The sequence below is a fragment of the Sinocyclocheilus grahami genome, unplaced genomic scaffold, assembly GCF_001515645.1.
Source record: "Sinocyclocheilus grahami isolate Dianchi unplaced genomic scaffold, SAMN03320097.WGS_v1.1 scaffold301.1, whole genome shotgun sequence".
Taxonomy (NCBI): domain Eukaryota; kingdom Metazoa; phylum Chordata; class Actinopteri; order Cypriniformes; family Cyprinidae; genus Sinocyclocheilus; species Sinocyclocheilus grahami.
In genome coordinates, this window is record NW_015505480.1 from 149,165 (window position 1) to 161,992 (window position 12,828).

At 37.9% G+C, this 12,828-nt stretch overlaps 1 protein-coding gene across 1 annotated transcript in view; it reads left to right on the plus strand.

Annotated features, from left to right (window-relative positions):
- Window positions 1-12,828, plus strand: part of LOC107601179 (5-hydroxytryptamine receptor 4-like) — a 75,282-nt gene that overhangs the window by 21,618 nt on the left and 40,836 nt on the right. Inside the window, exons 3-4 of the mRNA XM_016293247.1 lie at window positions 4,297-4,450; window positions 10,179-10,735. Of these exons, the coding sequence (XP_016148733.1) occupies window positions 4,297-4,450; window positions 10,179-10,735 (711 nt within the window). The remainder of the gene's footprint in view (window positions 1-4,296; window positions 4,451-10,178; window positions 10,736-12,828) is intronic.

The following is a 12,828-nucleotide window of genomic DNA, read 5'->3' on the forward strand; positions in this document are numbered from 1 at the left end:
GGCAAGAACACGTTTGCAAGTTGTAAATTGATCTAGAAGCTTTTACTGTCACGACTATTTGCACACCTCAGCAGCATGGAAGAAAGAGACCCAGGTGGCACTACAGAAATGAAATGTGGAGTGCCGCACCTGATCAGTCTCAGGGAGCTGTCAGGAAGTCTTTCAGCGGCGGTTACGAAATGCCGTAAACTGCTGCACAATGGGAGTGCAGTGTTATTCCTCATTAAGCTGATGCATTCCTGTAAGATTTCAATTGAGGTCGTAATCATTTCAATACAAGTGCACCCTTTAGTGTGTGTCATTTTTATTGGCAAAACAGCATGACTGTGATATTTTCCCTTTGTATCCCAGCTTCCATTTTTAATATGAAGAACTTTGCACTTTTCTGTCCTAAACTTTATATGACAACAATAAAGATTGTGTGTTTTCCAGGCTTGTTTTACTGCCAGAAACATGTTCCCAGCAAGAATTCACTTTTTGAATCTGTATGGACGTCACATTATGTCTTTTGTTTATTATTGTTTGTTCATGTAATGCAGGGATTCCCAAATGTTTTTGTCAGCCTAACCCCTTAAAATAAAGTATGTACTTGAAATATCTCTGAGGAAGTTAATATTTCAAATAATTTAACAACACATTTGCATGTTTACAGTTCTCTGATGTCAGTTAATGGTCACTTTGACATACAGGTAAGCAAATAAACAGGTCTGATTTCATTTCTCTGATCAAATATAAAACCAGTGGGCAGCATATGGACAGTGCTTCAGTGCTTATTGAAATTCAGTGTGAGTTTTCAGAGGAAAGCCATGCGGTGGCCTGATGCGACTTGCTGCAATAGACAGATGATCGATAATTCATGGTGTCATTTTTTATTGAAGTACCTAAAATTTTGACCGGTTTGACATTACTAACATTTATATTTAAAGCTTAAGGCAAGATTTTTGGGCTGTTTGGCTTTTCATAATATGCTGTTTCAGACTAGTGGAATGAAGACATCCAAAATACACTTTTAAGTGTTTCTTTTATTGCACTTTATCTATTTGCGTCTGTAGGTTTCAATTCCAATCCATATCTTCAAAGAGTTTTTTTTTTCTGGCACACATCAGATTTTACAGTTTGATTCCTCTCTATATTCTGAAGGTTTGTTCATATTTCATTCACACTGATTTAAACGACATTTTACTCCTAAAAACATGGTGAAAATGTGTTTTCTGTCTGTTGGCAGTATTTTCTGATTTATGGAGTGATAAAAAGAGAAATCCAAACTCTAATATCTCAACAAAATCAAACTATTTTGAATCTGGCTTCATCCAATGTTCAGATTTCTGTTCTGGAAATGCATGCAAATTAGTGCATATTTAATTAGATAATGCCTCGTTTGCATATTTAAACATAACATTTCAGAAAACTTTGCAATCCTTTAATTGGGGAAGTATGGTGAAATCTAATAGTGATTTTTTTTTTACCCCATTCACTTTTGTTTTGCCTTTTGACATGAAAAAAAACTAATTTTAAAACGGTGTGAGACAAGCAATTCAGCATATTAGAATGATTTCTGAAGGATCATGTGACACTGAAGACTGGAGTAATGATGCTGAAAATTCAGCTTTGATCACAGGAATAAATTACATTTTAAATATATATTACAACAGAAAACAGTAATTTTAAGTTGTAATAATATTTCACAATATTACTGTTGTTACTGTATTTTTGATTAAATAAATGTTGCATTGGTGAACATAAGAGACTTCTTTCAAAAAACATAAAAAAAACATCTTTCCGACCCCAAACATTTGAACAGTAAAAAACCACAAAGCCTTAAAACTTATTTTACTGACCCAACTCTAAAAAATGACTAGATGTGCACTTCGGAAAGAGTCCAGTGCTGGATTGCAGCAGAGAGTCATCTGACACAAGCTGGGAATGGTTTAAGACTGTGAGTAATGCTTGCTCAGTGCTTCAGACCCGCTGACAAATACTTCCTCTCACTGCTGCAAATCTCCTAAGCCCTGACCTTTCCAAATTTGTTACAGAAGAATGATATGTGAGTCCCATTCAAACGCCCCCATATAAAGAGTCAATAAATTGCATCATGATGTTATTTGGGGGCCTAACGTAGGCATTTTAGTGGAGTTATGTTGTCAATTAGACACAGCAGATGACTCAGAACACCTGTTGTGCTTCCAGCTAGGTGAAATGTGACATTTTTGCACCACCAAATGGAATTATAAAAACAGGCTTTCAGAATCTGGACAAGCATTGATGCCTTCAAGCCCAATATAACCCAAACGCTGACCTGTAGGGGCAGAGGCCATATTGACACAGGGGTAGAGCATGTTGTAGCTCTAAACATGCTGTGGTGAACACTTGGTTGGGTTAGCAGACTCCATGGCCGGAGGCATGCATGTAAACAGGAACCTCGACACACACAGACTGAAGCTTTTACACATCTGGGTCAAAGAGAGAGAGAAAAAAAGAGAGACCTGTCCCGTTCAGTCGAAGGGATTGTAAGTAAAGTCTGTCCTCTGTGGCTTTTCCTCAACCCTTGCTATCACTCTTTGAGATAGCAGACCTCTCCAAACACACATCCTTGACAGCCACAAGGCACAAAATATCCATCCGAGGCTCATCTCACGACATGCTGTAGATGGAACTGTGAGGCTTAGAAGGTGATGGGAAGTGAAGGGTGAAAAGTTGTATAAGGGGTAAAGACCTTTCTGGGATTGGTCCTTTAATCTTCAATTCTTCAACAAGTCAGGGATTGTTTCTATCAAACAAAAATAGTTGAACTTTTGAGCTTTAGTAGTTGAGAACAATTTATAGCAGTAGCCAGGTGTTTCCTTGAAGGCTTTTTTTGTGCAGTGACACTTTTTTATGCACTTTTATGACACTTTTGTGAGTCACCAAGTTATATCTTAGTGCAGGTCAAGGATTACTTCACATTTTACATCTTTATTTTTCCTTGCTCTCAAACTGAGAGTAGACTGTGTTAACTGAGTGCCATTCATTTAACAGTCAAGAGTTTTCTTTTTTCCTTACCCTGTGGTTTTCTTCTTAGTCAACCTCTAGTATTGCTTGGGAAAAAATGGTAATAGAGCTTTGTGAATAATTTTTCTGTAATAAAAATAATACATGTTTCTTGAGCAGCAAATCAGCATGTTAGAATGATTTCTGAAGATCATGTGACACTGAAGACTGGAGTAATGATGCTGAAAATTCAGCTTTGATCACAGGAATAAATTACATTTTACGATGTATTCACTTAGAAGACAGTTATTTTAAATTGTAATAATATTTCACATTGTCATTGTTTATATTGTATATTTTATCAAATAAATGCAGCCTTAGTAAGGGGAAGAGACTTATTTCTAAAGCACTAAAAAAACCTTACCGACCCCAACTGTTGAATGGTAGTGGATCTATAAATACTGATACATTTCATTTTTCAGTCAAGCTCACATACTTGTTTCTCTGGCTACAGCCAGTTTGAAATGTGCGTTCAGTGTCAGAATGTCTGTTTTTGTTTTGGTCTATGTGACTCCGCCCACTGCCAGTTTACCCAATAGTATTTCGACACCCCGGGTTGCCAGTTGGCGGAAAACACAGCGCATTACAGCCATGGAAGCCAGCAAACAAACTGGGTCAGAGATCACAGATTCTACCCGACCTAGAAAAAGCCTCAGCATCCATCTAAAAAGCTCTGTGACCAGAGGAATATTAAAAAATGGATAAAACAACTCATCAACTGCCAGTTTTAGGCTCGTCTCCTGCCATTGTCCGTTACACTCATTCCTGTTGCATGTCCTCAATCTGGCAACCTACGTGAGTGTTGAATCTGAAGAGGAGGGGCGAGAGAAACAACTCTCTCCAATATTTTGAATTTGGACTACAGTACCCATTTCAACTGCTAGCTGTCAACATTACATACTTCACCTTTAATGTCAGCAGTGTCATTTAACCAGCAACCTTGAGCTGATTAGAACAGCAGATCAGAAAGTTCTAACAGCTTGACAGAATGTGAGTCTTCCAGATGCTTGATAGGTTGACATTTTGTCAGTCAGGGCCACTGGCAGGTCATCATCCTTCAGGTTTTTCAAGGTTGTTGTCATTCACATGCATACTGAAAATGCATTTTCCAAGAAAATATATACCTGTGGTTGCATATTAATATTTTAGCAACATTTATATGCAATTAACTACATTTCTGTACAATTATTTCATCTTAATAATTTTTTATGTACTATATGGCTGGACAAATGAATATTCAGCATGCTGTTTCTTTACCTTTCCTTCCAGGTACTATGCCATCTGTTGCCAGCCGCTGGTCTACGGGAATAAGATGACACCGCTGAGAGTGGCTCTAATGATCGGAGGATGCTGGATAATCCCAACCGTTATTTCCTTCCTACCCATAATGCAAGGCTGGAATAGTATTGGAATAAATGATTTGGTGAGTCACATCCATCAGATGGTCGACTGTTTGTGCTGATAAGGCATGTGAAAGCAGTCTGACTTTGATTCATCTAATAATGATGTTTCTTTGATTCTCTCTCACTTTAGAGATTATTAAAAGTGCAGGGAGTGAGGGAAACTTGTGATGCATGTAAAGTCTTTTCAGTCATTTCACCATCTTCTCCTCTTTCTATACATTTTACAAAAGGCAATTATGCATCCATGCGTAGAAGCCAAGCCATTGTCTATATTTCTAGGAAAGCAATTGCAGTATGTAGAGGCTCTCATAAAGACCAGCTTTGAGGAGAATATGAAATGCCACAGTCTCAGGTAGGGAACTTAATCCAATACTTACCAGTAAACAGACAAAAATGGCCCCGGGTGAAGACTGATGTGACACCATTTCTGTTTTACTCCGCTGTCTCTGGTAGCTGACCAGATGTACTGTTTCTAATACAGGCTCCCCCAAATGGGGTTTTGTGAGTTGATGAAAAGCTAATAATTAAATTGAGTGCAAAGTTAAAATAAATAAATGCGGCTACACAATTAATTGAAATTAAACTGAAATCGTGATATAGCTTAGTGCAATTTTCAGCATCTCAATACGGCCTGGTTCACAGTAAACGCTGCTTCTCACAAAATATTTAACACGCGTTTTGGGAACACAATGTCTGCTAGGTTCACTTTATTTGAACGTTTTACAGCATTTCACCATTATTCCACTAACTCGGAAATTTGAAAGTTGCGTATTATAAGACATAAATAATAGTATTGTAACTTGCAGTGTAAAATAATGTCATTATTAGGCCTATCGTTATTAAATACAATTTTTTTATTTTACAAGGCAATTGTGATTTACAACAATATATTTATATCTTCATTTAAAAAATTTTAATTAAAACATAATAGTAATAATATGCCCTATGTTATATAATTTTAAAATATAAACATCAAAATAAAACAATTAATTAATTTTTTTTTATATCTTTTTAATTGGAATCTCAGGCTGTACTTCAAGTAAATATTTTACATCTAAGGGGTTCAATTTGCAAAAAAGCTTGGGAACCCCTGAGCTGATTTATCTAAGAAATAATTGAGACTTGAAGTGGTTTTCTCTGCCCAAGTTTGTAACTTCCTTCAAACTTAAATAATATAAAGGAATTAATTAGCATTCTATTTAAAGTGAATAGTTGGCAAGAAGAATTAGCATTCTATTCAAAGTAAATAGTTGGCATTCTGCCATCTGGAGTCTTTTGCATTGGTTCACAGGCATTACATTAATGACTACCTATACTTCACATTTTCACAGATGTGAATGAGTCAAGTTTCCCGTTCCGCCAAAAGCTCTTCTCAAAGGAACTAATTAGCAGTTTGATACTGAATATCAATGATACCGTGGGCCAAAGTCCAGCTTATTTAAAAAAAAAATCCTTATACTGTTGTGAAATATGTTTGCAGTTCATGAGTTTTTTTATTATTGATAGTGTTGCTGTTGGGTTTCGAGCTTGGAGGGCTCAGCGTTATGATTTGAGAGTGTTGGGAGGAGCAGACAGGAGAGAGATGCAGATGAACAGTGATTAATAGCTCTCATCATGATACTTCCCTCTGTGGATCAAATCAGTACTAGCCTGTTTGTAAACAGTATATATCTGTGTGTGTTTAATTTATGATTCTCACTTCTCTAGATCAGATTTTTTTTTAAAACATCAGAGGTAATTTCTCTCATCAAGCTCTCTTCACTTACAGTGACTAGTTATTAATTGTGGGGTTAACCACTATTTTTCTAATGTATGTCACTAATTATACATTAATGAAATGCAATAACATTTGTAACTGGATCATGGTTTCATAGGATAACAGTCTGAAATGATTCTCTGTGGTTTTTAATTGGCTCATCCAGCTAAAAATGACAAAATATGTGAAGTATGCTATGCTCTTTATATATAGATGTTTATATTTAAGATGTTCAAGTTTGGGGTCAGTAGAATTGTTGTGTTTCTCTCATGCTCACCAAGGCTGCATTTATTTGATGAAAAATACAGTAAAAAAGATAATACCGTGAAATATTACTATTTTCTATTGTAATATATTTTAAAACATAGTTTATTCCTGTGGTGCAAAGCTGAATTTTCAGCATCGTTACTCCAGTCTCCAGTGTCACATGATCTTCAGAAATCATTCTAATATGCAGATTTGCTGCTCAATAAACATTTCTGATTATTATCAATGTTGAAAACAGTTGTGCTGCTAAATATTTTAGTGGAAACTATGATGCTTTTTTCTTCTTTGATGAATATAAAGATCGAAATAGCAGCATTTATTTGAAATAATATTTTGTGACATTGCATACATGTATTTTCTGCCACTTTTGGCATCAATTTAATGCATGCTTGCTGAATAAAAAATCATACTGACCCCAAACGTTTGCTGAATCAAAGCTGCTGCTTTTATACAGCACTGTCTTTATGGTCTGTACTGTACAGTATGGATTACCTGAAGAGCTGTATGATGGAGAAAGACAGACTGCAAATGAGTCAAGACACTTAATGTCTTTAATGTCTTTACTGCCACATTTTCCTCTGTCTCTGTAATTTTCCTCAGACAAACCGTCAGCGTCGAAGAGAGAGTGACGTCACTGTCTGTTCACACTAGGGCTTGAACGACTTCTGATTTTTTGAAGTCGACTTTTATGTGATGAAAGTCGAGTCGAAGTCGACTAGTCGCTGATGACGTCATTAATAAACAAATAAGTCTGGAGCTGTGATAAACACCTTGTGCAAAGCTATGGCATATGACACAGCGCTGCCCACATGGCTGTTGCTCCTATAACAGCTTTTTTATCAGTTCTTTTGTCTTTGGGTCGTTATATTTCTCACAGATTTCTGCTCATTCTAAATTAGATACAGATAAAGTAGCACAGTAAAGATTACATTCATATGAATGCATTAGTGAGAGCGATTGCGTGTGTGAATTAATTCTACCTGGCAGCATCTCTCTACTAGTAGTAAAGCTGTGGAATTTAGTTATTAAGAAATATATGCTAGAACTATTCAGTTTCTAAGCTATTTTATTGAGAAATCACAGAACAGTGTTGACAATACATTTCCGTGCTGAATGATTCTGTGTGCGTGATGTACGCGCTACTGTCTGTAGCCTATGTGTGTGCGTTACAGTGCAGCAGCGCATTAGATTAGAACAGCGATTAACTTACCTGTACAATAAGCTGTTTAAAACGTGCATTCTCCCGTTCAATTTCGAGCATCCAGTAATATAATCACACATGTCTTGTGGAGCGCTTTCAGAGTATGCATTTATTTGTCATTTGAACTGTTTGGAAACGGAGCGTAAATGTGGAAGTCCTTCAAAAATGTATTATCCTGTTGCGCCCTCTATATGATCAGCGAATAGTCGACGTCAAGCTAAAAGCGTCATGGCAGAGCATTGAAGTCGACTAGTCGACTACTCGATTAGTCGGTGCAACCCCTAGTTCACACTATATGGATTTAATGAGTTGAATGTGCATGTCACTGCCAAAGGTCAAAGGTCATCACTCATGATGGTTTGAATGTGTCATCAAATCCTGAATGACTTTTCAAAATCGTTCCACACTAGAGGACGTCATGCATCGAAGGTTGAATTTACACCGGGACGAATATCGCGCTCGATTATCGCCAACGTTTAACGCCTCGTGACTAAACAAAGGGCTTTTTTTAATGGTTTAACGCGCCGCGTTAAAAACTGGCTGACCAATGAGATTGGCACTTTTGTTCACGTGCCTGGAGCTGCTGAAGTTACAGTAAAACACGACATGGTTGCGCTCAAGCACAAAACGGTCTTGCCGAGCACACATTGATACCTAATGACGAAGAGGAAGTAAGTAGACCAAGAAGATGCATCGAGGCAAGATGAATGTAGAGCTGCTGGTCTCATTGGTGTCTGAACACAAAGGGCTTTATGACAAACGCGACAGCGACTACAAAAATCTCGATAAGAGGGAGTTGTTATGGAGAGGAATTACAGATCAAATAGGATTCGATGTCTACCGGGGTATTTCTGTTTTTCATTAAGCGCCATCTAATGTCAGGAAGTGAATTTGCACGTTCACTCGGCTCATCTCCTGCGAAAATCGCTTGGGTATGAACACAAAAGACGCGTCGAAAAACGTCGGCGATAAGCGCGTGCGATAATCGTCCCGGTGTGAACTTTAATGAGTTAGTTGACATGTAGTTACTTATAGCAAAGTTACTTATAGTTAGTATAGAATGTTTAAAGTGGACTATCAGAATAAAGTTTAACTTAAAATACAGATTGTTTCAAAGCAGCTTCAATAAACTGGAAAAAATGCAAACTTCTTCAAATACGTGACAAATTTTACTTAAGACAATGTCATGATTCATTTCAAGTTAATATCTTCTTCACATGAACTGTTCACTGTTCATTTTGGTGATTTGGAGAACCAAAAATGGTGTTTCTACATTCTTAAAAATAAAGTTTATTTATTGGCATCTATGGTTCTAGGGCTGCCCCCAATAGTCAACTAAACATTGGTTGACGAGAACATTTTACTAGTCAGTTAGTCGGCAGATTGTTAACGGCTGGTCCTTGAGGTAATTACAGTATATCAGGCATGAAATCCAAACGTTCACCCAAATATGTCTCGACTTCAAATATGGATCATTTGTAATTGAAACATGTAAGTAGTAGCAACTTTACATGGCCGCTCGCTGTGATGTTAACCTAGAAAAGTGTTTATGTGGAGTGTGGAAGCTATTAGAGCGCTACTTCATGGCATGGCGGCGCCAACACGATCACTGCACATTTTTTCCTGATAAGAGTGGAAACAAAAAAACTTAATTTTTGCTCATACAGATAAGTGTAAGACATCATTCAAACCTGTACTTTTATTTGTGTACACTCACAATATGGACAAAAAACAAATAGGAGGCTCTTTCTGCTGTCTCTGTCTCTGTGAAATGAAGTGCGTCACAACAATTAACCGAAACTCAGCATATCGGCTGCTTGCCTCACAGTTTTGAGAAATCTATCTATAGAAAGCTTGACATTTCTGCTTTTAAACAAACCAATTAAAATAAAAAACAAATACACTTTGGTTATGTAATCCATATGAAAGGTGCATTTCTCTCTGAAGGCATCTCACTGTACTTGCGGAGATGATGAGTCGGCATCGTTAACTTCATCTCTGTAGCCGACACTGACTCAGAAAACACTAGTTTATTAATAAATCATTTAAATATCTCCTTGCTATTTTCATAGTCATTACTTTTGCCAGTGTTTTGCAGCAAGCTTTATGCGTGCACTTGAGTGTGGAATAGGCTACATATTAAAAGCCCCCAGTATATATTTAAGTAAATAAATTAATATAAACATGCGATTAGTCGACTAATGGCTTAAATGGACGACTATTAGTCGACTAGAAAAATCTTCAGTCGAGGCAGCCCTATGTGGATCCATTAAGAACCTTTAACATCCTTGGAATATTTCCATTACGCAAAGGGTTCTTTATAGTAGATAAAGGTTCTTAAGATTTTAAAACCTTTTAAAGAAACAAGAAAAAAAAAGGTTATTTTTAAGTACCGATCAAAAAAACTAAAATGGTTCTTCTACTGCATTGCTGTGAAAAGCATCTTTTGGAATCTTTATTTTTAAGAGTGTACATTCTTTAGTGTGTGTGTAATCTGAATGTGTCAACATCCCTCTCTTGACAGATAGAGAACCGGAAGTTCTCTGGCAACTCCACGGTGTGTGTGTTTATGGTGAACAAGCCATATGCGCTGACCTGCTCAGTCGTGGCCTTCTACTTACCGCTGATCCTGATGGTGCTGGCGTACCAGCGCATCTATGTCACGGCGCGGGCACACGCTCGACAGATCAGCATGCTGCAGCGGGCCGGAGAAGCAGGGAACGCGGACAGCGCGGACCACCAACGCAACCACCGTATGCGCATCGAGACCAAGGCGGCCAAGACTCTGTGCATCATTATGGGCTGCTTCTGCCTGTGCTGGGCCCCTTTCTTTATCACGAATGTGGTGGACCCCTTCATAGACTACAGTGTTCCTGAGCAGCTGTGGGCGGCCTGCCTCTGGCTGGGCTACATCAACTCCATGCTCAACCCCATCCTTTACGCCTTCCTCAACAAGTCCTTTCGCCGTGCCTTCCTCATCATCCTCTGCTGCGGACACAAGCGCTACCGCCGACCTTCCATCCTGGGCCCTGGAGCGACCTGCACGGCCACGCAGATCAACGGCTCGACACACGTCCTGAAGTAAGTGAGAGAAGCATTACATTTACCACCTTCTCTCTTTTCTAGTGTGGTTAAGATGAAAATACGCTTGAAACGAGGATAGATTATGGCAAGGAACAGTAACGTTACCATCCAGTGTTAATCTCATCATCAAAATCAACCCAGACTCATTGAAAATATGTGCTTGTGGCAACGTTTCTGCAACACGATATTACGTAACTTATTGCGTGTTTTGCAGAAGTTTCAAAGTGAAATGTCCAGTGAGTGGCGCTAAAACACACATTTAATACGTGACCATGGCTATGGTTTTATTACGTTTGTAGGGGCACGTATTGCGGTGTTTTTATTGCTTTGCTTCAGGCACGTATTGTGGCGGTTCATAATTCAAAAAATGTCCAGGGAGTGTCGCTAAAAGTTACTGCTCGCTTGTGTTGGAAAATAACATACCCCCTTAATCAAACCCAACCCTATACCTACCCGATAGCGCTAACAAAAGCAAAAGTGATATAAAAACGCAATCGTTGATGCAACTGGGCTTACTTATAAGCAGGTTTGAGCTGTTTTGTCAAACCTTAGTTTCACAGGATTCGTACTGGAGCACTTCCCCTAACAAATGCAACACCGTGAGCTACGGAGCAAACCTACCGTGTTAGAAAACCCATACATGTGAAGCTTTATATGTGATGCTAATGAAGAAGTGTTAGTTTTTAAATCTCACAGCATGTTAACATTATTTTTAAGTCATAGCATAATATTGTGCAAGGAATTGTGTGGAAATTAGGATTTCTTAAACAAAACTGGCCCTGTAAATCATAATTTGTGTTGTTTTACTGCCTCTAGTGTACATTTCAACAGGAAAACTGCTGCGATTTGTACATATTGGTATGTTTTTTGAGTTTTGCAGAAATCCAATGGGCCTGGGTAGAACAAAATACACATGAAAATGTTCGTTAAAGTTTTTGTTTTTATTTTGACTACAAAAAAACTTTGTTGTCCATAAATTCAGAGTAAAATCAACTAAATGAATATAACAATTTTGTTTTAAATGTATCAGTTTTGTAAATGCATGTTATAGATCTTACAGTGAATGATTCATCCATGTAGGCCTATATTTCATCTTTTTTTTGACCATGTAATGTTCAATCAAAATGTATTAACTCAATCAATTGGAATTTTCTAATCATTTAGTCCACTTAAATCCCGCCCACAATCCACTGCAAGATTGCAATCATTTCTTAGGTTAAAGCTGCAGTCCGTAAATCCCAAATCAATATTTGAGCAAGTACATAACCAGCCAGTGTTCAAAACTATCGCCTTACTTTAGCCCGATTCACAACGGTCAGCTTATAATAATGTTTTCTAACTTGAATGGTACGGGTTGGTTTTCGCGGGAAATTTGAGCATGCTGCTGCGTCATTACGTCACTTCTGTAAACATAAAGAAGCTTTCCCGGCTAGTAGGCTATCGCATGTGAGGATCCTGCAGGTGGCTGATCGTTTATAGCCTTTTCTCACAGCAGCTAGAAAAATTAAATGTATCATTTTGATGGCGGATTTTAATCCAGAAAGGATTATGTGTTTATGAAACACATGTGAATGAAATTAAATTATATTCCAGTTTTAAATGTGCTTCTGATTACAGATAGCCTCGGTGCTTATTTAAGTCATATATTGCAAGACGTAGGCTAGAATCTGTGAGTGCAAAGTACAATATCCACACCGGTGCGGTGACTGACTGCCACACATACTCCTAAAAACATTAGATTCGTCTGTGCTGGAGCCGTGCCGGTGCACAACCCACGCAAGGAAGATAATTCCGCACACAGCTGCAATTGCAGGTTTTCAAACAGAGATGGCGACAAAGAGGCAAAACTTACGGACTGCAGCTTTAATGCCCACATTTCAAAATCAAAGAAAAAGTTTTTGTCCTACATTTTTATTTTGCGATTATCCATTACACTTGGATGTATGTCACAATAATAAAGAAAAGACCTGCCACTACTTCTGTTTCAACACAAATTTAATGGATATTTTCTAGGGATGCACCGATATGAAAATGTTGGCCGATACCGATAACCGATTATTCTTTATTTTTGAAAGCCGATAACCGATATG